The sequence below is a fragment of the Pholis gunnellus genome (assembly GCF_910591455.1).
Source record: "Pholis gunnellus genome assembly, chromosome: 9".
Taxonomy (NCBI): Eukaryota; Metazoa; Chordata; class Actinopteri; order Perciformes; family Pholidae; genus Pholis; species Pholis gunnellus.
The window spans coordinates 7666900-7692398 of NC_136535.1; the positions used below are offsets into that span (position 1 = coordinate 7666900).

The 25499-nt window shown below is 42.6% G+C and overlaps 1 protein-coding gene across 1 annotated transcript in view; it reads left to right on the forward strand.

Annotated features, from left to right (window-relative positions):
- Window positions 1-281: 281 nt before the first annotated feature.
- Window positions 282-25499, forward strand: part of cntn5 (contactin 5) — a 68741-nt gene continuing 43523 nt past the window's right edge. Inside the window, exons 1-4 of the mRNA XM_079166791.1 lie at window positions 282-351; window positions 12748-12954; window positions 17799-17922; window positions 18003-18178. Coding sequence (XP_079022917.1) covers window positions 297-351; window positions 12748-12954; window positions 17799-17922; window positions 18003-18178 — 562 coding nt within the window. The 5' untranslated portion in view covers window positions 282-296. The remainder of the gene's footprint in view (window positions 352-12747; window positions 12955-17798; window positions 17923-18002; window positions 18179-25499) is intronic.

Genomic DNA, 25499 nt, shown 5'->3' on the forward strand with positions numbered 1-25499 from the left:
CTTTTGTTCCACATACGATTTGTTCTATAAATAACAAGAAATACTCTGTTGACTTCACAAGCTTCTCTTCCTCGTCACAAGGACAAGTCCAACCTATTTCATTCTTTTACATGACATAGTGTGGTGGAGCTATAATTTGTATGATTCATGTGAAAGATGTCATTTGGTGATTTGGAGGTTTACAGTGTGGATCCGGATGTATGCGATAACTCTCTCCTGTCTCTCTGTTTGCAGGCAGCTTTAATGAAGACGCAGACCTGCTAACACTCTTGCAGAAGGGACCCTCTCCAACAAGTATGGGGTCACCATGGAAACCATTTCTCCTCCTGTCTGTCATCAGTGGCCTTTCAGGTAAGAAACAGGCAGTGTTGAGAGAGATGAGAGCAGGGGAACAGTTGCACGGAATGGTCTTCCTAAGCGCTGATATTAGGAGAGATTGTGCGGCGCACACCGAAATCTACTGGCCATGACACGGCCATTGTAGATGCGACACAGCTGGGAGAGCATCATTTATGGACGTGAGAGCTGTAAACAACAGGTGCTCTCAGAAACAAAGCATCACCCAACGGCTCAATCGCATTAATACCGAAAACATTTATTAGCCTGACAAATAGCAATGAATATACTTTCCTTTTTCAGTAGGAATCCAAGCCTCTGAGTTGTAGTTTTCTTGTCTTTACTGTAGCAGTAAATGCACACAATTTTAGTTCCAGATCAAGTGCCCCCATTGGTCGGTCTAGAGCAGGGGTGTCAAACACCCGGCCCGCCACGTCATTTTATGTGGCCCGCGAATCCGCCAGCAAAAAAAAAAAAAATACTTGATATAAAAACAAAAACAAATATCCTCTGCTCTCTGTATCGCGCACGGCGGAGCTCCTCCCCGATCCGCGCGCGCACACCTCCACCAGCGTATGTGGCAGGAGCAGCAGCAGCCCCCCCCCCCCGCTGACAACCGGCCCTTTGGGGGCAACCATGGTGCTGTTGCGGCCCCAGAGCAACAATGAGTTTGACACCCCTGGTCTAGAGCACGCCTCTGCCGGTCTAATGGATGCTGCACTTTCTAATGGTTCTTTCAACCCACAGGACGACGGGTCGCACACTCGGTGGATCTCTCTCCGAGCTCCGTCTGTGGGAGTCAAACACACAGCGCTGACCTCTATCATCTGCTCGTTAAGCCACACTATTAAATGGAAGCCGCTGTTTCTGAACTTTTGAGGCCTGTCTCTGGGGGCTGTTTGATTCTGAATAAATTGTGGACGTTTCTAGAAGGGAAAGACTTGATTGGACTGTCATAATGAGCACTATACATACAGGTGGGTTAACAAGGTCCTACATGCATATAGCTAACGGAAAGGTGGTATTTTGCATGCCACAGGTTTATGGCCTTTCTGTGTTGTGTTGTCATGGCAAGCATCTTCTTGGCTCCACTTTTAAAGTATTTTATAGGGCATCACCAGTATGAATTAGAACTAAGGTTATTAATTGTAACCCTAGTTCTCTGGAATCTCTAAAATTGTCACGCTTCTGCTCTTTCCGTCAGTTGCTTTGGAGATGCTGGCCTCGGGTTAAGACGTTTGGTTTTAAAATGAGTATTTCTGTTGGCCATAGTGTGCATATAGCAATGATTCATTTCTATCCAAGTCTTCTGATTTTCATTGGAATTTTATAACTTAATAATTATTTTCTCAATAACTGTTTTGATGCAAACATGTTCTCCCTTTGATTGGTGTTTGATCCTTTGATTTATGGTGTTTTACATCCAAGACAGTGCTAAAGGGAGGTTTTAAAACGCTTCGAAACTCAGTAGTTGATAGTAAAGGCTATGCTTTACCCCAGAAATCCCAAACAGCCCATGAAATAAGGAACACGAATCTCACATTATTAATCATGCATCAACATGACTTATAATGAATTGTTGTCAGAAGGATAACACGGTTGTGTGTCGGGTCTCTGACTTTAAGTGTTACAGGCTACGGTCTATTTGTTCATTTCTTTGTTTGAGCAAATTAGTTTTTTTTAAATCGCTGTAATTTATTTGATGTGATTATTGAACATTTTGGAGCCGTTGTTTGTTTTGATAAAAAGGAACATTATTGAAATTGAATATTGGTCCTCATCTCACATTAGATAATAATAGCAAAGTAAAGCAAGTATCAGCCTCTCTGACTGAGATCTGGTCCTCTGACTGACTGTGAGATGGGACTGAAGCTTAGAGGAGGCTCTTTTCTGTAACATTTGGTGGCCAAGCGCCCATGAGAAGCCTGGAACGTCGTTGAGGACCCCCCCCCCCACTCCGGCTGGATGTTTTTACTCACACACTCGGCGCCTCATTTGTTGTGCAGTGTTGCAGCTTGCACCAGTGGGTCGGAGTTATTGGGTATGTGCTTGCGTAGACAGGGTAACACTGCACTGTACATAAAGCAACAATGCAGTGAAAGCAACAGCAGAGCAGTTCTTGAATGACACATCTTTGTTCCCTGATTAGGAGCAGTGTAAGGCTTCTATAGCCCAATTCAACACTATAGAACGACGCATAGTGTTCTATTCATAGCCTATATCCTTTTCTAAATGTACGCTAATGGGAAGACAGGGCTGTGGTTTCATTTGCATAAGCACTTGGAATGTTTTTGTAGTCTAATCATAATCATTTTAAACCCTTGTCTTTAAAGTGTAAGTCTTGACTCCCCGTAGAGTTTGTGAAAGTGTGTGTGTGTGTGTGTGTGTGTAGGAGAAACTGTGAGGCTACCTGAGGAAATCTTTTGAAGATATCTTCAGCAGCAATGGATCTCACTGATAAAACTAATCAAATAATCAAAGGATTTAGATTAAAGAAAGCAACCCCCGCTCACGTTATAGTCCATCTCCACCTTGTTTACTACTCGGTGGTTTCATATCTTGCTCGTGTCAGCCGTACTCGTGAGGCTCATCTGGCTTCAGAGATACAGCCGAGAACAACACACTGGATATTTAAGTACATTGCAGTACTGACAATTCAACTTCTGTGTCCTCTACGGTTCTTGAAGCAGATCAAGGCGTCACAGAGTACAACGGAATTTCTCCAGGGAAAACCAGAGACGCCTCCATTATCTGGTTGTCACACGTGCACACTGCTCTGCCACCTCCTCTCCAAGTTCCAAGTATAAAGAAGTGTAAGACAAACTGTTTTCATTTTTTCGATCAGCATTTCAGATTTAAAAAGAAAAAAGATGAAATGGCTTAGAACACATTATGTTGCAAAAATATTCAGTCCGTCCATGTCAATCAGATTGAAGACTGACACATGAAACACATGAAACAGACACTATCTCAACGGCAGTGTAACCGCAAAGTGCAATGACTATTCAAACCAACGCAAGCACTTAAAGAGATCTCTCAGGAAACAGTGCCGTGGGTGTCTATCTGATGTGTGTGAGATAACAGCAAAGGCCATAGCTGCCACAGTACAGACAACATCAGGAACACCGATGTCTACCGTGGGACTGGACAATGAACAGACACTACCGTGAAGTGTTGATGTTATTATCAGTATTTCCTAACTATATGTAGTATTGATATTTGTATAAAGTTGGAAACATAATGCAAATAGTTCAGTGTTGCGTCTAAACTCAGTCACCAGAGGGTATATGTGAAATTCATGAGCATTGGACCCCCGAGCCATATTGCTGACCTCACCCCAACTCTTATCCTGGCTCGATGTCTGACCTCAACAGTCATCATCTGCTGTTCATATTATTGTGAGCATCATATAATATTTAGAGATGCTTACAGTTCTTACTGTAAGTAACTTTAAAAGTATAGAAGCACACAGGAGATGATACAGTAGCTTGAGCTATACAGTTGAAGCTCGGGTTGCGTGCGAGTGTTTTAGAACCAAACCGTCACCGTAGTAATATCGAGATACACAATTCCGTCGTCTGAATTGATAATAACGAGCACACACTAACTCAATTTCTCAGAAAATCTGATTATTTCGCTCGCTTATCTATTTGTCAAGTATTTTATTCACTCAAGAGTATACAGAACCGTGTCAACTATTTATTGAATGAACAGCAAACATGCTATAACGTGATATGTATCGGTATCATGGTATGAAATGACCTATATTTTGATAGAAGGTTTTGGCCTTATCACCCAGCGGTCCAGATTACACAGCATGTAGATTGATGCACGTAATGTGGAACTAAATTCGGGAATTCCGCCTGGAGTCGCCGTAACATATTTACCCCGTTAGCAACACTTGCTGAGTTTAGCACAACAAGCTGATTGGCGTTTCAAGTCGGTCGCACCTTGGCGACCGCAAATGAAATGCCGGAGCCGGACGACCGGCCCGTGGGTTCCCAGTCAGCTACAACAGCCACGTAGAGGCAGCTGTGTATTAAGACGAGGACGGGGGAGTCGACGTTGCTCCACCGCCGTAGGGAGTGTGTGAATGCAAACACATCCAACATGCTAATGCACATTCAAGGGCCTCAAGCAGATGTGCCGATCACCGTGATGCTAAATGTTTGGGTGCTTTGAATGTAGCCACTGTGGAACTACTTATTATTACATTTATTTACAAATTCACAGCATAAGAGACTCTTTTGTGGTCTTTTGGGAAAGTGCATTCGTATGGTGTCAAATATAAAAGTGTTTGTAATGTAATCTATTTTCATAATGAAAATAGATTATTGAAGTAATTGCCCCAATGCTACCTCAGTACCAAGCAAAAGGACTCCCAAGCGAAGCGTGACTTCAGTGCAGCGTTACTCCTTTAAACTAAGCATTATATTGCAGAGAAGCTAGAGGTTTTCTGTTTATCAAGACTTTAACTAGTTTATCAAGTTTATAAACAGGTCCCTGTGCAGTTAATTTGTTTCAGTTGAGTCAATTCTGTCCATTGATTTTTGATCTCAGGGTTTGGTTTGGTACCTCGGGTGCATAAAGTTGACAGCATTTGCTCCACTGGTTCATTATCGGTATCTCAGCCCTCTGTTCCTGAATTGACTCCTGTTGTCTTACTGCTTGGCAAAGTAATTGCCTCTCAGAAAAAAAATAGGTTGACTCTCTCTAAAACGCCTTAAAGAACTTTATTATGGGATTGATTTTCCTACCTTTGCATTCCGTACTCGCGTTGAGGGAAATTTCAGCCATCGGAGGTGAAACATATCTAGATTTTCTGGATCGAAGTTTCAGACAAACTTAAATCAAGCTCATGAAATCACACTTTGCAGGAAAGGAAAGTGGAGTTCTGTTCATTGTTTTCACATTCAATCAAATATGATAATATGCACATTCATAAACTGCAAGTCATTAACCTTTCAGCAATGATGATGTCGCAAAATAATTCACATTTCACATTAGCACAACCAAGATTACAGTGGCCTTGTTTGTCTTCTGCTTCCAGGTATAATAGAGGAAACTGCTCTTTTTATATGTCTTTATGTGAAGCACATTCTTCTCTGTATGTGTCCAAACATTTGGTAATTATGGTGCAATAATTGCATTTCAATTTGATAGAAAGAAATGCATTTTTAATGTTGCCCACAATCATGATCACAATATTTCCATTACTCTCATCCCACTCTGTGCATTTATGCAGTTCTGGTGTGCATTTCTTCATCTGTAAAGTCTTTGTAAGATGAGAGAGCCAGGAGATCCATATAACAGTGAAGACAAATGAAATGTTTATAGGCATGGCATAAAAGAACAAAGAAAAAGAAGAGACACACCATTCATCAGCATTGTCCTCGGGCATATTGTTGTCTTATAACAAGCAATGACGGGCCTTTACTTGTGTTTGCTGTCTTAGTTCTATTGCCTTGGGAGACGTTTTCTGAGCTCATTCCTGTTTGGTTATTTTAAACTGAGGATTCTCAATAGACTCTTGAAGGAACGTGCACTTCCTGCCGTCATCCATCCACAAAATAACAGCATTGCCTTGTCAATAACTGAAATTAAATGAGTCAAATTAGTTTGTCTGCAGCTCTCACACCATCATGGTATTGGCTTTTAAAGAAGAAGAATACAACATGCTAAATTGTGGCGTCAAACAGCACATGTTGACGCCACAACGTTGAATGTGCAAGGACCATAGGTAGCACGGAAAATCTATAAAAACAGCGCTTTGAGCTGAGGTACGCTTCTAAAGCTCACAGCTGTTAGAAATATGTCACATTTCAGTTTTAAGAGTGACGCACTTCAAACTGGTTTTCAATATTACCAGCAGCAGGATCAATGAAGAGCCATGGAGAGCCACTCCCAGGGCGTGTGATGCAGTCTTTGTCTGTTAGGATACCTTTGACACGATGTAATGGATTATTGACCCACTCTGCTCTCTGAATATTCTGAAAATGCTCACTTTGAAGACAATAGTTCCCCCGCTCTATTTTATTCTCCGGTCCTTATTGCTTTCATACATTTATAATCCATGCAGTAGCAGAGAGGGGCAGCACAGATTCCTCTCATGTGTAGAAAGGTGGGCTGGGCCGGTATGATGTCTGGGGCCACTCTGATTGGACTACAGTGTTGCTCGGAGTGTTAAGTGTGGAATGGTAATTCAAACGCTCCTCATCTAAGTCGGAGGTATCTCGATATTAAACGTGGGTTGCGGGGAATACAGATGTGTAGAGCTGGATAACTGATGCATGAAGTCATTCTCATCAAGGGCACAAGAGTCGTGCACTAGAAATACGGGGGGAATGGAGTATTTGCATGCACTACACAGAAAGTGGGACCATGCTATGAATATATTGCTGCCTTGAAAAGTAAATACGGAGCGATACGGAGTCACTCCGAGGCAAAAGGTGGTTAACTGCAATTCCCAACGTCCCAACATCCCACTAACCCCATTTAGAAAATCAATGCCTCAAACAATTGCTGCAACTCTGCAGGTTATTATCTCTCTGTGTACAAATACGCAAACTTTAGGATCTATATTTGGCTCCCGACATCAGGCACCTATGGACTTTCTCCAACTGGCAGCCTCTCTTTCACTCACAACTTGGGCCAAGGAGATGAAACGATAAAAAAAATAAAATATCATTCTTGATTTCTGTAACCATTAGAAGTTGGGATCAACATTCAAGTGTTGGCAGTAAAGCGTCTTTGGTGTGCTCAGTGATCAACACTATAATCCGTACCTTGGGATTTTTTGGCACTTACACAAGTACGTACAATGAGCCTGTGTGCTGACGCCAGCGTTTGAGTCCTGCTGCCATGCGGCCTGAAGCCAATTACAAAAGTTTGTTGTCATTCGCTTCATATTTCAGATGCAGATACAACGTGTGGCATCTGATTTTGCGTCATGTCACAGAAGAATCAGGTTCTACCTCCAATATGGGCATTACATTTTTTAAAAGAAAGTGAATATCAGTAACACAACATGCTGGTTAGAGACCGCCAATGCTCGACAACATAGCGCCATACATCATACGAACACCAGCGCGGTTACATCGTTACTCCGGCAAGGTTGAACCAGCTCATTCAATCTCCATAGAAAAAACAGAAAGAACAGTGTTTTAGTAAGTAGTCGGCTGTGATGGGAGGCGAGGTGAGGCTGCATATGATGTATGGATTGCTCCATCCGTAATGATATTCCGCTGAATAAATGGTCTCAAGCATAATCAGCTTCAGTCAATATAATCTCCCCGTGAAGGTCTTCATTAATCTCACAGGCTATGTCTAATCATGTCCGTCCACTTGAGTCCCTGTGAGCGTCTCAACTACTTACTGTGTGATATTCTGATTAATTCTCCAACAGCCCAGTCGTCCAGAGGCTGCAGACGCACAACGCTGACAACCTCATGCCAGCGCATCAGGGCCCGGACGCTGACGGCCATGATGAGAAACTGGCCAACTCTTGGCCTTTGGTTGCCTTCAGCGGCAAAGATAGGGAACCTAAAACGATACCAGTCAGAACCAGACAAGTCGCACCTGCGTTGGTGCGTTTACTGGCGTTTGCAAAGGCATCTGTTGTCTGCTGGAGACGATTTTTACATCCGATTTTATACACCAGAAATCGGAGGTGAGGTCTCACACACCGTTTCCTCGGGTCTCCCCCTCCGTTTGCTTAAATGTCATCTTCCCTCAGCCTCACCTTCCCTTCTGGTGTTAGTTAGTCTCTAACCCATTTAAGTCTCCTCAGTCGGCCATACTTCGTGATAATTTAGACGTCACCGCATGCTACATTTCTACATTATTTAGCAAAAGGTCCTCTCCCTTTCAGTAAAGCCACAGTGTAACATAGGTATGATAATAAGGACAAGGTAACGAGGAACGTTTGGCTTTTCCTGTTCTTTGTTGACGTGTAGAATGGGCCTGGTCTCCTACGCTGATGTTATCACCAAGGTGGTGTTAAGACCTGAAGCGATTGTTCTGACGCTCCCTAAATAGCAGCAGGTGCAGCCCTTTCAACAACAATGAGTGCTTCGGATTTTGCGCCCTCTGAAAGATAGGGATCAATGGGATCTGCAAGGGTCATTGCTCTTATCAGATGAAGGTTACAGCTGACAAGAGCGAGTGCCTGTCAGCTTCAGTGGTCAAACAAACAAAAGAGACTGTTTTTATATATATATATATATATATGCTGTATTTGTCAGGGTTTAGCCCCGGTCTTGAAATGTTAGTTTCCTAGATAAAGGAAATGGACATTTATAACTTGCACTTTCCAGAACAATATGCAACATGGCTGTTAGTGACAGGATATCCGTGTTTGATGCGTAACAGGGGTGTGCTCTGGCCCTGCTTCCAGGAAAGTGTTTTAAACGTTCTGTCTCCTCTCCTGGTTTGGTTATGCTAATGAGGCACAGGAAACAACGGCCAGCAGGTACAACGCTACCAAGCATGGAATACATCTACAGAGTCAGGATGAATAGTTTGACGAGAGGCCCCGTCCTGGCCTTCTCGTTTAAATAGCTGCAATCTGAGCAACCGTATTACCTCCCCTCCAATCGCTGAAAATACATCCAAGTTTTAGTTTGTCCGACAACCCATATCGTTTTTTAAACAGGAAATGCACTTATCCCATGTGTGCGTGTATCTCAGCCTAACACAACATTGTTGTTCTTGCTGTTTGTTGTAAACAAAGTCCGATGCACTGCTAACCAGTTTCCCCACGGGGAGTCAGGGACAAATTATGTGTGTTTATCTATTTATCCATCCATCTGCCGGGGTTTGTTATTTTATTCTATCAATCATCCACAAAGGGGAATAATGTGCCAAACTTAAGTTCTATGTTTTTATTCAAGATTGCACAATTTTTATTCAATTTACATGTTGAGCACCCTCTCAAATGCTTTTGATTTTGAAGGTTTCATACACAAAGCAACGCTTTCATTCAGTTTTCTCTGCTAATGATCAATGGATCCAAACATCTCCAGTTACCAGTTTCCTTAGTTTGGGTGAACGTTGTAGTGAAGATGTGTGACTGGCTTACTGAGTCTATCACTGTAGGGACGCTTAGCTACATCATGTACAATCTAACATAACACCTCCCTCCACCTCTGACATTGAGATAAGATAAGATAAGCCCTCATTGATCCCCAGAGGGAACATTCGCTCATAATAATAAATGATGGGAGATGAGATAGAAAGAATATTAGAAATACTGTGCGCACACATGCACAATGAATGCAGCCTTCACCGCTCCATTTGCATGCCTCTGCATCTGACGGTGAATATGGATGACCCTGATGAAGGCCTCGAGCCACAACCTGTTGGTGGAAACAATAAAGTTGACGACAAGTGTTTCTGGGGTTCAACATTTTGTTTGTTACCGTACCAGCATAACCACATTCACAGCAACATTTCTGATGAATTGACTTATATCGTGATTGATTAGCGTGACAGAAGTGTTGCCAACTGGCATTCAGACGACGAGGCGTGTTTACATCTCCCATTCAGCTCCGTAAGAGAAGCGAGCCTTTTTTTTTTGTACTGACAGCGTTTGGATCCTTGATTAAATGAAGTCGGTGCAGCTGTCATCTTAACAGGATCAACGTATGTTTCAACAAGCTGTTTCCCTGTCGTCGCTCGCTGCTCGTCTCAACCGCACTGCAACTGTCAGAGAGATGCTGTGGTGGTGCTGTCACCTGAACAGGTGCACGGCAACGTGAATTAAGTCCAGTCTGCCACAGACAGTTTGGTCTCATTCAGAGAAAACAGCTGGAGATTATGTTCTCAGCTTTGGATTAAAAAAAAAAAAGATAATAAGAAATATATATATATATATTCTTTTTCTTTGTATGTCAGTGTGAGAAACGGGATAATTAGTGCGAGTAAAATGATGCACATAGCCAAACCTTTTGTCACCAGGGAGTCCCGCGCTCACTTCCCAATACTGTAGTTAAACTAAACAAGATGTAGCTTGCATCACATTTAGGATGTTCAATCATTAATCTTGTTACCTCTCCCGTCGGAGTATTGCGTCTCGGTGCTGAATTGCTGAATCTTCATAAATTCTTTAATAAATGGACCTGAATGTTATGGGACGGGACACAACTGGCTCCACAGAATTTGCCTCAGGAGGTGCGAAAATGTGAAAGACCAGACCGGTGGATCAGTGTTCTCATGTTTAGGAAGTATTTACATCGCCAAGAAAACTGCAAAAACATAAATTAACAAAAAGGTAACAACAATGTTTGTGATGTAAAAAGAACTTGCTGACCAGTCAATAAAAAACAATAGCTCGAATAAAGAGGCGTTTAACTCGGTAACATGCAGAGGTTACTGCACACAGGGACTAATTAAGTGTATGGAAAGCAATTGTTCAGCGAAACCACTGCCCAGCGTCTCTTAACTGTGAGATAACTGGTGTGTGTGGCATGTTAGATGTACAGCTTGCTAGACATAACCAAACTGTGTTGATGTAGCGACACACCTTATGATGAAGGTGGCGTTGTCATTCACCCAACCTCACTGTTCCATCTTTTGTCTCCCTTCCTGAAGTTAAAATGTCCTTTAACTTCCCCCAGCTGTCAAAGCAAAGAGGAGCCGGCTCTGCTTTGTTTAGCCGACCGTGTGGGCTTCATCAGCGGGAACGTGGCTGACGCCTCAATCGAGCCGATTCCCAGCAAGATACACGATTTAACTGACTGCCAACCAGCTAATTGCTTTGCTTATCAATTTTCTAACTCACAATACCTTTAATTTCAAAGCGGAGCTCAGTACTTTGCTTCTTCCTCATAATACGTAGTGCAGTAATTGCCCGCTCTCCATTTGCAGATAGAAAGTATTTTTTTTTGTTTTTTTGCAGCTGACAAGTCCCCAAGGGCACATAATTATTTCTCAGTTTTGTGCAGTTCTTTGGTAACACTATATCATGGAGTGCAGTCCCCTCCTCCCCCTCCCCCCTCCCCCTCCCCCCTCCCCCTACTTTTGCAGAACTCTGATTAGACTCTAGCTGAGCTTCAATCTTCTAGCCTTTTAGCTTTTTTCTCTTTTAATAAGCGTTATACCCGAAATAGAAATGCTTCCACATTCTCAGTAGTGTTTTTAGCCGGATTGTACTCTTTGGAAAAATACATGTTGATGATCAGCCGTCACGGGTGAACTAATTGTGTGTGTAATCTTGAGTTGTTACATTTATAGTATCATAAAAGACAACAAACATTGCACTTGGTATTGAATTCCTCAAAAAGTAAGTCGTAGAAGGACGCGGTGACAGCAATGAGCAGTGACAGTTTACATTTCAGAGAGGGTATTATTCCTCTACTTTAAAGGAAGCTGTCTCCCTCCTGTTCCTGCTACACTGACACCGTTTTATTCGATACAAGACTTTGATGGCGGTGATTTTCAGCTGTTGTAGCTCGTAAGAAGTGCACGTTTTCACCTACGGCACCGTGAGCGCCTTTACACCGTACCTCTAATGGTGACTACATGCTGCTGCGGTAAAAGACTGAAGACTCCACCCATTGTTCTACAAATACAGAATATAAGAAGTGTGTTTGTGTGTGTGTGACACTGTGCATTTAATAACATTAGACAACTTTACCGTGAAAGTCTTCTCGCCAACAGTTGATCTGCTCTGATTGCCGTCACACATACACAGGTAAAACAGGTGATTTGCACCGAATCCCGACCTGACACAACATCTTTGTGACCTTTCCCGACTCAAAAAAAACACATTTATCTGGACTTTTATTCCTGTTTACAATCTTTACATCATGTATGACGACATGAACCAATGTGTGTGGAAGCTGTAAATAAATGTAACGCTTCAAATATGTTATTGTGGCGCCAAAAAAGTAGTTGGATGGACTTAAATGATGTGCTGGTGCACCTAAATGAAAATAAAATGAGGCGCACCGGTGCAACTAAAGTAAAAAAGTTAGTCTGCAGCCGCTCCAGTACATCACAGATACTGAGCCCATGTTTCTCAACACTACATGCCTTCGTCTGCATACTGCAGGATGTGCTTTCTAGGTTTTTTCCCCTCAGAGCTGCCTCTGAATTGTGACACCTCCTTATCCTGCTGTCTCCACTCGTTGTTTCCGCTCAGCCTTGTAGAACACTGGTTTGTTGCGAATGATTCCTTATACAGTAGCATGGGAACCTCATTCAAGCTCATCAGTCTCACAGAGGAGGAGGGCAGTACAGGGAGTAGTACTACTCCATTACAGAGACAATCGATTTAACATACTTTTCTCTAAATAATGACCATTGACGGAAATGCAATAAACGTCTGTACAAAATAGACCACATGAACGGATTAAGCGTATATGACGTAACTCTTCACCTGTTTGTTTGTTGTGTTTTTTTTTCCTCCAGACTTTGCAAGAGCTGTTGCAGCACGGCCTATGTCGTACGCAGCAGTGTTACGAATGAAAGCGGACAGCTCGTCAGTGCTCGACTCGCGCAGCAGACCTCGACAGCACCACGGTGGCGGGCTGGTGACTCCTGACTGGCCCGCTTTCTCCAGTCATCCCCTGTCAGCCCTGAGTCTTTTCGGCTCTCAGGAGGACTACAGGAGTGAAGGTAAAACTATTGGCGCGCTCAAACCCACACTTTGTTGGCTCTTGTCTCAACCAAAATGGAAAAGTTTTAGCCTTTTCCGGTTTGTAGAAGGTTACACAACGCGTAAAAGTCGAATAACCTCACTAATAGCTCACTAATGGTACAAATGGATACTTCCTGCATGTATTTCATTGGCAGCATTAGCCAAGCATATGGAGCAGTTATAATGTTAGTTAAAGGTTCCCTCATATGACATGCAGAGCATTATTATGTAAAGATATTGTGATACCCCTCAGGCCAACACTCTTAGCTCTGTCAGCACTGTTGCTGTTGTTTGCGCTGTTAGCGCTGCGCGTCAGTCGCCATGTTGAGAGCCGTGTGGAGTCAATACATATGCTCTGAACATTGAATCTATCACCTTTTAGGAAACAGAAAGAGGGAGCTCTCTCCGAACGTGATTAAAAACTGTTTTGCCTTCGGCTCGTATTATTAGGAGTCATTGCGAGATATCAAATGTCAGCATCTGCCTCCTTCTGCCAAGACAGATGTGCACGTTTGTGTCATTTCCTGTTATCAGCCCGGGATGACATTATCGGTTGCGACCGACTTGCCTGGTAGTGACATCATGCACGACCAAGACCTGGATTTTCAGATCGTCGCCCGAGTTCAGATGACCTCATTCTCAACCTGCCAAAAATCAACTAATTTAAAAGAACGGACACTCCGGAGTGGGAAGGAGAACAACACTGCAGACATGATTGGTGTGAATGCACTCGGCGGGTCTGCGCTCTCTCTCTCTCTCTCTGGACTCACTTGGAGTGTGCACACTTCCTGCCTGTTTAGATTTGGTCTGGAAATGAATCTCGGCGATCTATCATCACCGCGCGTGGTCCGCAGTGACCGGGGTCGTGCCCTTTGTGAAATTGAAGTGGGATCATGGCAATATCCAGCTCTGTCTGCGTCCCTGTCAGTATAGACACCATCGATGTGATGGATATCTTTGTCAAAGGGGAAGATTTAATATCGGAGGGAAACAGACTGTCATAAATCTACGTGGGTCACTTACTTACACCCTGTATTACAGTATGAACAACTCTAGAGGCTGTAATGACACATTAACTAAGTCTTTGATATATGACTAATCACATCATGCTAATATATTAATTAATTGACATTTGAAGTAGCTGCTGAATTGGCAGAAAGGATCTTAGCAGACACTAAAAACAGGCAGAGACTGAGAATCAACTTGTTGTCACTTTCTTTTTGCTTCAGACTTTTCTCCCCATTTCCTTCTTTGCGCCTCTCTGACAGTCTTTTTCTGTTTTTTTTTAACTTTCTGACAGCATTATCAATATATGGTCATAAAAAGGACTTACATCTCTATAACCAAGGTGAGAGCAATGTCTCTCCATTGTCAGTGATCACAAGGGCGTTATGCCATCGCACTGGATTGATGTTCTGTGGATGAAATGGATGCAAAACATGGTGATAGACCTTTGGTGCCTGAGAGGGGACACCACTTCTTTAGGCCCTGTGACTGGCAGGTGGCCCCGGCACTTGAGTGATTCAATCAACTTCTATGCTTGTTTGTGTCTGTAGAGATACACACAGATCATATGTCCTTATGCATTGAAATTGTTTTTGTTTTTTCCATCCAACTCCATTTTCCATTGGCACAGCTTCATTAATTAAGCAAAACAAGAAGTTAAAGTAGCCTATACAATGCTATTTATTGCAATGTTGGTACACCTCCGACTGCAGCTATGGAAATATGATGTCTCTGCTTCAGTTGTCCGTGTCTTAACTATTTTGACGTCAATCTAATCCATGGTTAGTTTCACATCTGAAGCAGAGAGCATAGCATCTGCAAGACACAGAACATGAGTAAGTACAGTCAGGGAAAGCTGGATGTCAATTTAAACTTAAATCTTTAATTTGAGGATGTTTACATTCACATTCGACAAACATTGTGGGAATTGTTGCCCTTTTTTTTAAGCTAAATCATATCTATTAACTGTAAAATGTGACATAAAGTGGAACTGGACGTCGTCCTATTTAATGATGTCTAATGGTCGATGACCCACAGACATCAGCAGTCTCCTCCTCGGTGATTCTCTGCTGGGCCTTGATCGTATCTTAACTCGTTTAAAGTGACACCGTGGGGTTTCCTTTTAAAACAGAGACATTCCATCACACAACATGGCTCCCTCCACAGGCTGAAAGGGGACAGATGGAGCATCCTGGTGTGGTTGAGTGTGTGTGTTCCTATACTCCATGGATGCATAGACCGAGAGCTGTGTCAAGAAATGTAGAAACCTCTTGCTATTTGTGAGCACTAGGAAAACATACACGCACCGACTCGCTGTGCTTTATATGCACAGAAAGGTTTGCAACTTAATATCGGGTAATTTCCCTCGTTTGATTGGGGTTCTATTTCAAACACTTTTGATTTCCCTACAGAGCAGTAAATTGCTGACAAAGCGTTGGTGAGATTATACATACCCCGAGGAAACAGAAAGCCATGATGCTTTTTCTTTTTGTCATCAGATCATTCCTAAATAGAGAGAAGTACTCAAGACTGGTGACTCGCATGGTTGCATTAGTTATGAACCAGATCAAGTGTAATGCACGCCTAAATGCTCAATGTGTTGATATCTCCGTCAGCTGTTCAGCTGCTGCATTGCGCCGTCACAAAGAGGACATCGTTACCTGTCTGTTTACTGGGTTTCTATTCTTCATGCATTATTTATCTCACAGAGAAACAATTCTTTTGAAGAACACAAGATGCCTTTTGGAGAGTCTGAAAATGTGAGATGCGAGACGGCGTACCTCAGGAACCCTTCTGCAATAAGTGCATCACTTGTGTGTTAACAGAAGGCTGGATCAAAGAGTAGAGCACTCTGAAGGAACAGAGGGAAATTGCAACAGCGACTGTGAAGCAGAAAATGTATCAATATGTGGACGCATTTGTGCCAGGGAGAGTTCAAATTTTACATGAGAAGCACTTATCTCTTAAATCAATAGCAGCTTATGAAACAAGTCATACTTGTGCTGTTGGTATTAAATAGCATGTCACAAATTGTATGTATATAAGCACGTTACTGCAAAAACATAAATGCTATGCCCAAAATTGCCCAACACATCCTGTGTCTGCGTGCAATTAGTGACTTCTCATTCCATCAATTGTTAATTTTGTTATTTAATTTAATTTAATTTAATTTAATTCATTTGGTTCTTTAATCTTGCCTTGGACCTACGAGCTTGACTCATCTCACCTGTGGTACCGCGGGGTCTAAAGTAGTGTTTTCTGCGTCTTATTGATAATTGTAAAGCAGCGCTGGCCAAACGTGTTTGACTGTGAGCCATATTCATAAAACTATAAGGAGTCACGGCTCAAACAACCAGTTACACTGCAAGACAATCTGTGTTTCCAGAGCAGCAAACCAAATGTTCATTTCAAACCAAAATAACGAGGCAACACTAGTAACGTCTGACATCTGCCGTTTTATTAGTGTGCCCCCTCATTTTACAAAAAGCATCTCTGTATCCGCTGCTCCTAAATTTAATTTTAAACAAATGAAAGACGTTTAAACCCAAGGTGCTCCGTCCCCTTCCAGCCACTAAAACAACCAAAGTGTGGCAGCACTCCCTTTGCACACTACATAGGACACGACTGATGGCAGACTGCACTCTGTGCCTTAAATGACAGCTCATCGGTAATCACTCAAATGTCAAATTACTTCTGGGTTACCTTTACTCTGCTGGGTCATAAACACTGTGAGTAATGCAATATTAATGACAAAAGATGAGAACTTCTTACAGTAGCTGCCCAGATTTCAACGTCTGAGTCCCAAATGGCATTTTTGACCCCAGGCCTGTGGTTTTATGTCTTGTAATTTTGCTTGTAGAGCTTGTTATATAACAAATAGAGGCCCACCACAGACTATTAGGAGGATAGGACACAATGCTGACGAGAATACCTGACAAACAAAAGAAAGATTGGGTTGTTATAACATTTCCTCTTTGAAAAATGGCTATTTCCATCGGTAGGGTGGTCAAATTATTCTTGAAAAGGATGGAAGTATATGAAAGAGAAAAGATGATAAATAGTTGAATCAAACGCACAAACGTGATCTTACTAACGGTACCTAGTTACTATCGTTTTACTGTTTGAACATATGCGCTTTATTGTGAAATATGAATTTGGGTCATCGTGGGAAACGAGCGTCACAGACGGCAGCTGCGTTCACACCCAAACCCGGCCAGCAACTATTACTGCTCAGTGTGTTAGGACTCACGGTCAAAGCAGTGTTTGCTCATCAACTTGGCGCCTCAAGGCAGACAACAGTGAGTCCAAAAGATGTACAAATTATTGGAGGATAGCGTTGCGGTTGAGCTTTAAAGGGAATCACGTCCGACCAGGTTAACTGTTTCACTCCGAACACGAGAAGTTATTATTTCTCCATCGGAAGAACAACAGCCTCCGGGCTTCCTCGGCGAAAAACAAATCTAAGACCCTGGCTTTGAGGATTCCTAGAATGGTTTCCCAAATGTTGAGCAACCCGATCAGTTATACACTATATCACAGTAGTGCTATCACCTGTCAGAAGAAAACTGCTGTCTGCTGCTGGATGTCATGCTAGTTTTTGTTGTTTATAATTCCATCTCGCTATGGAGCTGCACATCTTCCTTTTCTCTCGTTTACTATAATAGAGGTTTCGGGGGCTTGGGGGGGGGGGCTATGAACTTGTACTAACCAAACTGGGGAATAATAGAAAAAGTAATTGGATGTTAACACTGAGTGGCGCTCACGATGTGATAAATGCAATCATCCTTGTCTTTATCGTTCCTTATTTCCCTCGTAGAAAGCGAAGAGTTCGGGCCTGTTTTCATCCATGAGCCAGGCGACGTTGTCTTTCCTTTGGACTCTGATGAAAAGAAAGTGGTGATGCACTGCGAGGCTCGGGGGAATCCGCCGCCCACGTACAGGTGCGACATATTTGCGGTCCTACTTTCACAGCTCATTAGCGTGTCATTCATCACAAATGTATTCAAATCTCTTTTTTCAGTTGGTACATCAACGGGACAGAAGTGGACGCGGAGGCAGACTACCGCCACAGCTTCATTGATGGGAACCTAATTATTACCAATGCAAGTGAGAGCAGCGACTATGGGAAGTACCAGTGCAAAGCTGTGAACGGCTTCGGGACCGTCCTGGGTCGAGAAGCTCTTCTGCAGTTTGCATGTGAGTTGACTTCAATTTATTCTATACAAACATTTGTACACAAGGCCCAATGTTATATTTGATATACTCTACACAGGAGCATGTACCTCTGTTTGTCTATGCTTTAGAAAAATGTACATTTGAGTCAGTTTTCTTAATAGCCGCTTGATACATTTCTGGAACAAGGTTGATTTTTCTGAGCTTTCATACCGCCAATAAACGCATCAACCAATCACATTGTTTGGAACGGACATATTCAAAATGTACACTATAGTGTACAACAACACGGGTGACTGCTTTCAACCCTGTCGAAAGCGCCACAGGCCAGCTCCACTTCTTCTGTTCTTACCTTTCACAATAAAAGCCCAAGACATATCCACTGCATAACCGTTTACCAGAGGGAACTTAAATTCACTCAGAACACCTTTCTAAGAGGAAACTCAATAATATAGCTTACAGTAGCTCAGGCTGTACAATATAACAATATAACTCAGACAGACTGACTGGTGTCAATAGGATCCTGGTAGTTGGTTCTCTGCCTGTTCAAACCTTTTTATTTAGGAAATTGTTGCCACTTCTCCAAAATCGCATCGCTGCCAGTATGGATAGATTTTATGCAAAATATTGGAGTATTTTGCATCTTGGTGTTGTTTATTCGTCATGCCGCCGGTGTGTAAAGGCCTTTAGGGGGGGAAGAAGATCGCGGCTCTCATATGAAGCAAATAATTAGCTGCAAGCTCTGTGTCTCTGTGAGTTAGAATAAACCTGTTTGGTTCCAGGGGTAAATAAACACCACGCCGTCTCCAGTAAGGTCTTCGTTGCTGGGTTCAGTTCCCACCGGCTCCATCTGATACTGTTGAGTTGCACCGCTAACAGGGTAGGTTGCCCTCAAATGCCACGTCTCAGTGGTAAATGAGAGCAAAAAAAAGCACATTCCTTCCCCCAGTAATCCCCTGGCCCAACTCCAGAGCGTCATCACAGGCTAAGAGGAGGGAGGCCAGGGGCGCTGTGCTCAGAGGGAAATGCTTTGTTGCTATTCTCCACAGTTTCCTCAGGAGCAATGGCCATAATTGCGTTATTGGCATGTCTACAGGGAGCTTACCGGCCTCACTCTCTAAAATGTTGCTTGAAGGTCGAGTACATACATGGTCTCATGCGTTGTTACCGGGACTCACAGTCATTACAGGAATGACTTTAGAAACAAATGGATAGATCAGCCTGAAACTGTAAACAGAAAAGTAGAATGGAGTTTTTAAATATATGTTTATAGATATATATTTATATATATATAGATATATAGATATATACACAGTATAAAAGCTCTTTTTCCTTCAGGCCAACAGAAGTTTTTTTGTTTTAGTTTTTTTTCCTTCACAAAGTTTCATGTATTTCAATGTGATAAAGCAAACAAAAAAAACAACAGAAGAAGACATAAATAAAATATAAGCCAGACCGCACTGGCAGGCAGAAATGCCCAGATGGTAAAGCACAGCTAGCGCTTCAGAAAAAAAAAGTTTATGAGGGACAGAAGCTGCGTCTTCAACACGTACACTTATCTGTCCTCTTAACTGTCCAGATCTTTCCCGCCCCCTCGCTCCACCCGAGTGTCAAATCTGTACAAAAATGTAGCCTTTTCTTTTTTTCCATTTTTTAGTGCCTAGACAGGGGCAGCTCCTTTTAGTTTTGCATAAATACTGTGCATTAGCTTGACGCAATGTTCTCAATCTGATTCATATTAGAGATTCTTGCGTAGTATTTTGCCTAATATTTAGTGTTTTTATAGAATCAGTGTGGTGTTTTGCACTGCACCTTATTCATTGTGAATTTGTCAAAGTGTGCATTTCTGTAGGTACGCTTCACTTCTTTATCTGTTAGACTACGACGACTGCATCCTGCTGGACGTATAACTAGAAAGGTGCACTCTATCTCCTCCAGTTGTGTCTGCAACCACCACTCTCGTGATGTTTTATTAAATGAATGCCATCTGCAATTGTCTAATTCCCCGTCTAGACCACAAGCATATCAGACATATATGTTTTCATACGTCTCACGCTCTCATTTGAAGCTATATGCAGCTGTCTGCACGAGCTCCTAACAGGCTTGTGTCTCATGGGCCTGACCGCGACCTGAAGTGTTTTGTGCCTGAAGCAGTTGAAGCAGTTGTTCGCTTGACCACGAGAGATGCTTGAGCATGCAGTCCCGAATGAGCACAAACAATATTAGACTGATGGATCGAGTATTGCTTTAAGATTAGCCATGGACAGACAGACAGACAGACAAACATATAATCTCCTCTCGTGCCTAGCAGAGATAACAAAGCTTAGTGAATTACAGATGTGTCATATGTTGCAAATGGCTGCCCAGAATAGTACTGCAGCATTGATCCGAATAGCTATTTGCCTGGTCTCTATAGTTAATTCATCTAATGTGCCGTGGCAGCATTTTAGTCTTGAAGTCTGAGAGCGTGTGAAGGCTGAAGCAGAAGGATTGTTCGGGGCCATGTTTGGTTGATTGGCAGGTGCGTCAGCTGACACAATGGCCTTTTATTCGTCGCACAACAGCTTCACCCGAGCCACCTTTGCACAAAATTGGATTTTTCCATTTCTGATAACAGACAGGCCAGTTAGTATGAAGTTGTTGGGGGAAGCGTGACACGGCGTAATGTGCAAAGATGCAGCACAGACGGGCTGCGCCGAGTTCAAGGTATTACAGCAGAAGTGGCCTATAATCGGCTATAAAATTATATCATTAATATTCCGCTCTGTTGCCAAATCGCATCATTTCCTCGCAGGGCGGCACAGTAGCACATTTTCTGTGGCCCCCGGAGGGAAATATCACTCGCTGAATAAACATGTGTGGCTATCTCAGTCCTACTATTGAGTCAGCAGCAAACCCGGCATCTCACCAGCGGTTGTTGTGTTGAGATGTGAAGATAGAGTCGGAGGATAGTGTGGAGGAATTAAAGATTCTTTGTGTAATGGTGGAACATACCATCATCACACTGTCAGAGAAGACGGATCTGTTTCTGGATATAGTTTACATACTGTTAGTATGAATAGAGCAAATATGCATTTAGAGGATATATATATATATATATATATATATATGCAGATAGATGCACTGTTTTATTTTTTAAGTATTACACATTATTAATTAAAAGAAAAATCATATATATTTCTTAAATAAGCTGTACTTGAACTTGACATGAGAGCTCTGTAGTTGTTGCCGCTTCACTAATCTGTATTTAGGAAACCTTTCTCGTCCCGTGACCGCATTTATTTTTCCTTTCCTCCTATCCACGGCTGTTTCGTGCACGAGGTGACACATTTCTTTCGTCAGCCTCGTGCGGCGCAAATATTCACCGTGTAATAGCCTCGCACTCGGCCTACATTTCTTTTCAAGTGTGGCTCTTCAAAAGGCGAGCCTCAGAAACAAAGAGAGGTGCCCCGCAGCACACATTAGGATGCAGAGCCCTCCCTCTCTCTCTCAGCATAACAAATGGCGGGCATTTATCACTCAGCGTGGAGCTCAACTTTTTCCTCCCCTTTTCATGTCGGCTCTTCCCAGTTTTTTTCTCGCATCGGCACAGAAGTCGGCTGCTTTAACGATGCACGCGGGCGGTGCTCTTCCTCATGAGCGGGGTGTTTTAAAGAAGTAATTATATGCTCTTATATGTTGTAGAATGATGAACTTACTTGAGTTGTGCTCATGGACGTTAAGACATCACGTACACACAGCAGAGCTAATTCATAAGGATCTGCATCTCACGTTTAGCAGGTTTCAGGTCAGATTTCTGCCTAAAATACAGAGCTGCACATTAATAAGTCTAGTATTCTAGTTGTAGCCAACAGTACGAGAAGACAAAGAGTTAGCTTTGATTTGTTAATTAGTTGCTGGTTTGTTTGGTTTTATGCTTCTTGCGTACATTAAAGGGTTTAAGATGTTCTCTCTGTGCATGCGATGTATTGTCATACTTAAAGTTTGGGGGGGTTCTAATATTTCCACGTGTGTCTGCATACTGCAGGAAAGAATTTAGAGTTTTCAAGTAAGAATTTGAACGTTGGCAGAGCTGGGGGGAAAAAAACAAATCTCACAATTGTTTTAGTAAGTTTTGGGCCCTGGTCAAAGTCCCGTCCCTGTTGCATCACTCGCCTGTATCCTCTCGTCCAGAGGGTCGTGAAGTCAAGCTGTCAAACCGAACACAGCCCCGTCTCATGCAGAGAGTCAGGGGAGAGGTGGAGCGGACCAACCCGAGCGCACCAGCAAAAGGTTCAACCGAGGCTCTATGTATTCTATCCACTGGCCCGCGTGCGCCATGTTTCAGCAGGATGCCTTTTTTTTCTCTCACTTTGTTTTGAAATCCTGAGCCGCTGAACTCACACTTGGGCTGTTTTTCAGCCGGGGCTTTGAAGGCAGCAGGCAGAGAGGAGGCCTCTGATCTCTCTCCCCAAAGACTTCTCTCTCTCTCTCTGCAGACGTGAGTCTGGCTGAGGCTCAGGTATCGAGCCACTCCGAGCAGTACAGTAGTAATGAAATTAATGGGATACTTTGACTTGAGCATTGAAAGACGCACACACACACACACACACACACACACACCTCTGAAATGCTCTACAGATGTGGGGTGATCTGTATTTAATGCCCATTAATTGAATCCATAGTGATCTTGAAATAAGTAATTTGCATCGAGCACCTGCTCCTGTTCTCGCTGCAATTTTCATCCCTGCATGTCTGGATAATGACCATGCCGTTTTCACATGATTATAAAGTCATTAATATTGACTCACTTACATAACTGCAGTTTGCAAATTGAAATGATAGGTCAGAAAGCCTCTACTCCTGGTTCCCTAACATATGACTGCTTCATTTAAGACAGAAATCAGACATTGAATAAATCTTATTTGTGATAGACTGGAACATCCACTTGGACTTGTATTTGTTTTTCACATTCCCATTGTTGTGGGGCTTTCAACAGTGTACTCTGGAGGTCCATGTTGTTTTTGTTGTTGTTGTCTTTTCTGTCATCGTGGCTGTTATTGCTCATGCTAACCATGATTTATTTATTCCAAACTACCAGTGTTGCTGCTGCCTCAAATGCAAAATGTGTAATTTCCCAAGTGCCCGAAAAATGTTTCCCAGGAAAGACGTCCCCCATTACGTGTAAGTGTAATGGGGCTCTTAAACTGGATGTACCGTACCGTTGAATTGTTATCGCGCTCTATAGCAGTTGCTTATATAGAGCAGGGACATGGAAATACATCAATATTTATTAAATAAGGCGAGCCTTCTAAGAAGACTCGTGTTTCCTCAACATGTAGCTGAATAATTGAAGGGGAAGGAATAAGTACAGAAACACACAAACTCACAGCTGTTTGCTGCCAAGTACATCATGTGTTGTACTTCAGCAGTTGGATGTAAGAACACTTGGTCAGTCGTCCTCTGACAGCTGGTGTTTCTGTCTTTGAGTGATTTATTCAAGACACTCACTCGTAGCCTTTTCGTCTATTTGCGAATTAAAGCTACAGTAGCCAACATTGATCCACAAATGAATAAGACAAACGAGGTAGTGGCAGCGACAGAGATGACGTGGTGGGTAACAGCCGGCGGTGAATAATGGTGAACCCGGTGACAGTCGGCGGCTCTCCGTCTCTAAACAAATATATCATTACTAGCCAATGCACCGAGATGATGGAGGCTGAGTATCGCTGGGATAGCAGTCCAAGAATGCAAGTCAGGGTCCAATATCCAAACACACTACACTGTGGACCAGCCAGCAGCATCCAGTTTGAATGGAGGCACCTCACTCTATATTGACAGGCCAACATGTGGGGAAATCAATTTAAGGTAAAATAAATCACTCGATTTGAACAACATTTGGGGCAAAGAGAGGGCTAATACTGTGCATTTGAGAAATGTTAGCGTTGTGTGTTGTTGTTCCAACATTGCACACTAGTCAGTGTGGAAATGGCTGATTTGAAGCACAGGAAGTGGTCGGCCTGGCAGATTGATCAGTGGTGAGGAACGAATGCTGCAAATCCAGTTTTAATGACGAGCTTCTCTCCTGGTTTAGTCCACTGAAGAAGTGCAGTGAAGCACATGAAACATGTATCTCTTCCTTTTCCCAAGGTTGGGTCATTTCTTTTTACCATTTTTTGAAATGGTTCAAATGAACCTTTTTTCTTGTTAATTTGTATCTCTTTTAATCAAAAGTTTCTTAAAAGTGCGGTTACCAGAACATAAATATACCACAACGCAGATGTTTAGAAAAATAAGGAAATACTCTTTGACAGTAAATTGACTGTGATGAAGGCCATGATCATTATTATGCGTGACAGAAATTTTAAATAAAAGCATGTTTCACAAGCCCCTCGGAGGCATAATTATCCAACAGTTCCAGTGTGATGGTAAACAACACTGCCTCTCAACGTGATGAAATGAAAGTGTTGGAGACACAGCGACCTGCCCTGGGTCAGCAGCCTGTCGCTTTATTTCCACACTTTGGCATTGCTTCAACTAGAAATTAAGCGGGTGGTACCGGGGTCTTGAAGGCTGCCCTTCTGGGATTTCAGATTAAACCTGCTTTGTTCTACTGCCACGGAAAAAAAACAACTCGGTGAAAACAAAAAACTAGCACATTAGCACGTTCAAAAGGATGTCTGCCAAGGAGCTGGGTTAAGAAAAAGTGATATTATATGACAGATGGTTTCATCTAACCATTCATCTATCATGAATTGAATTATGATTAATTCAAGTCAATTCTGGAGCGTAGAATTCCATGGATCAATTAAAAATCATTTTTTCCAAACAGCATGGCAGCCGTGCAAATGTTATCTTAATAAAAGATCAGTCAGCAATAATTCTCTTTTTACACGTAGACACCAGTTTAAAGGAAGGGCTGTTATTAAATGATCATTTCAACAACTTCAAGGGTTTCCTTGTCTTCTTGTTCTGGCCAAGGCTTCCCAAGGTTCATACTGGAAAAATGTACATGATATACATCAAATGCATATATACGTATATATATATATATATGCATTTGACATTATATTATGCATTGTATATACAGTATATACATAGATAGACCACACGTCTCCTGTACAAAAGTAAAGCCGAAATATCCCAGGTGTAGGAGCTGCCATCTGGAGATTTTCACTTTATTTTGAAGTATGATTGGGGGGCTAAAGCTAAAGCGTATGGAGGTTCAGCTCGTTAGCGTCGAGTGGCAACCAAACCAAGTGCCAAAAACTGCACGCCCTCAAATGGCCACTCGAAGCTGGCTGCAAAAGCGAGTCAATCCCCATAGACTCCCATGTTCAAACGCCCAACTCTACAGCAGAAATAA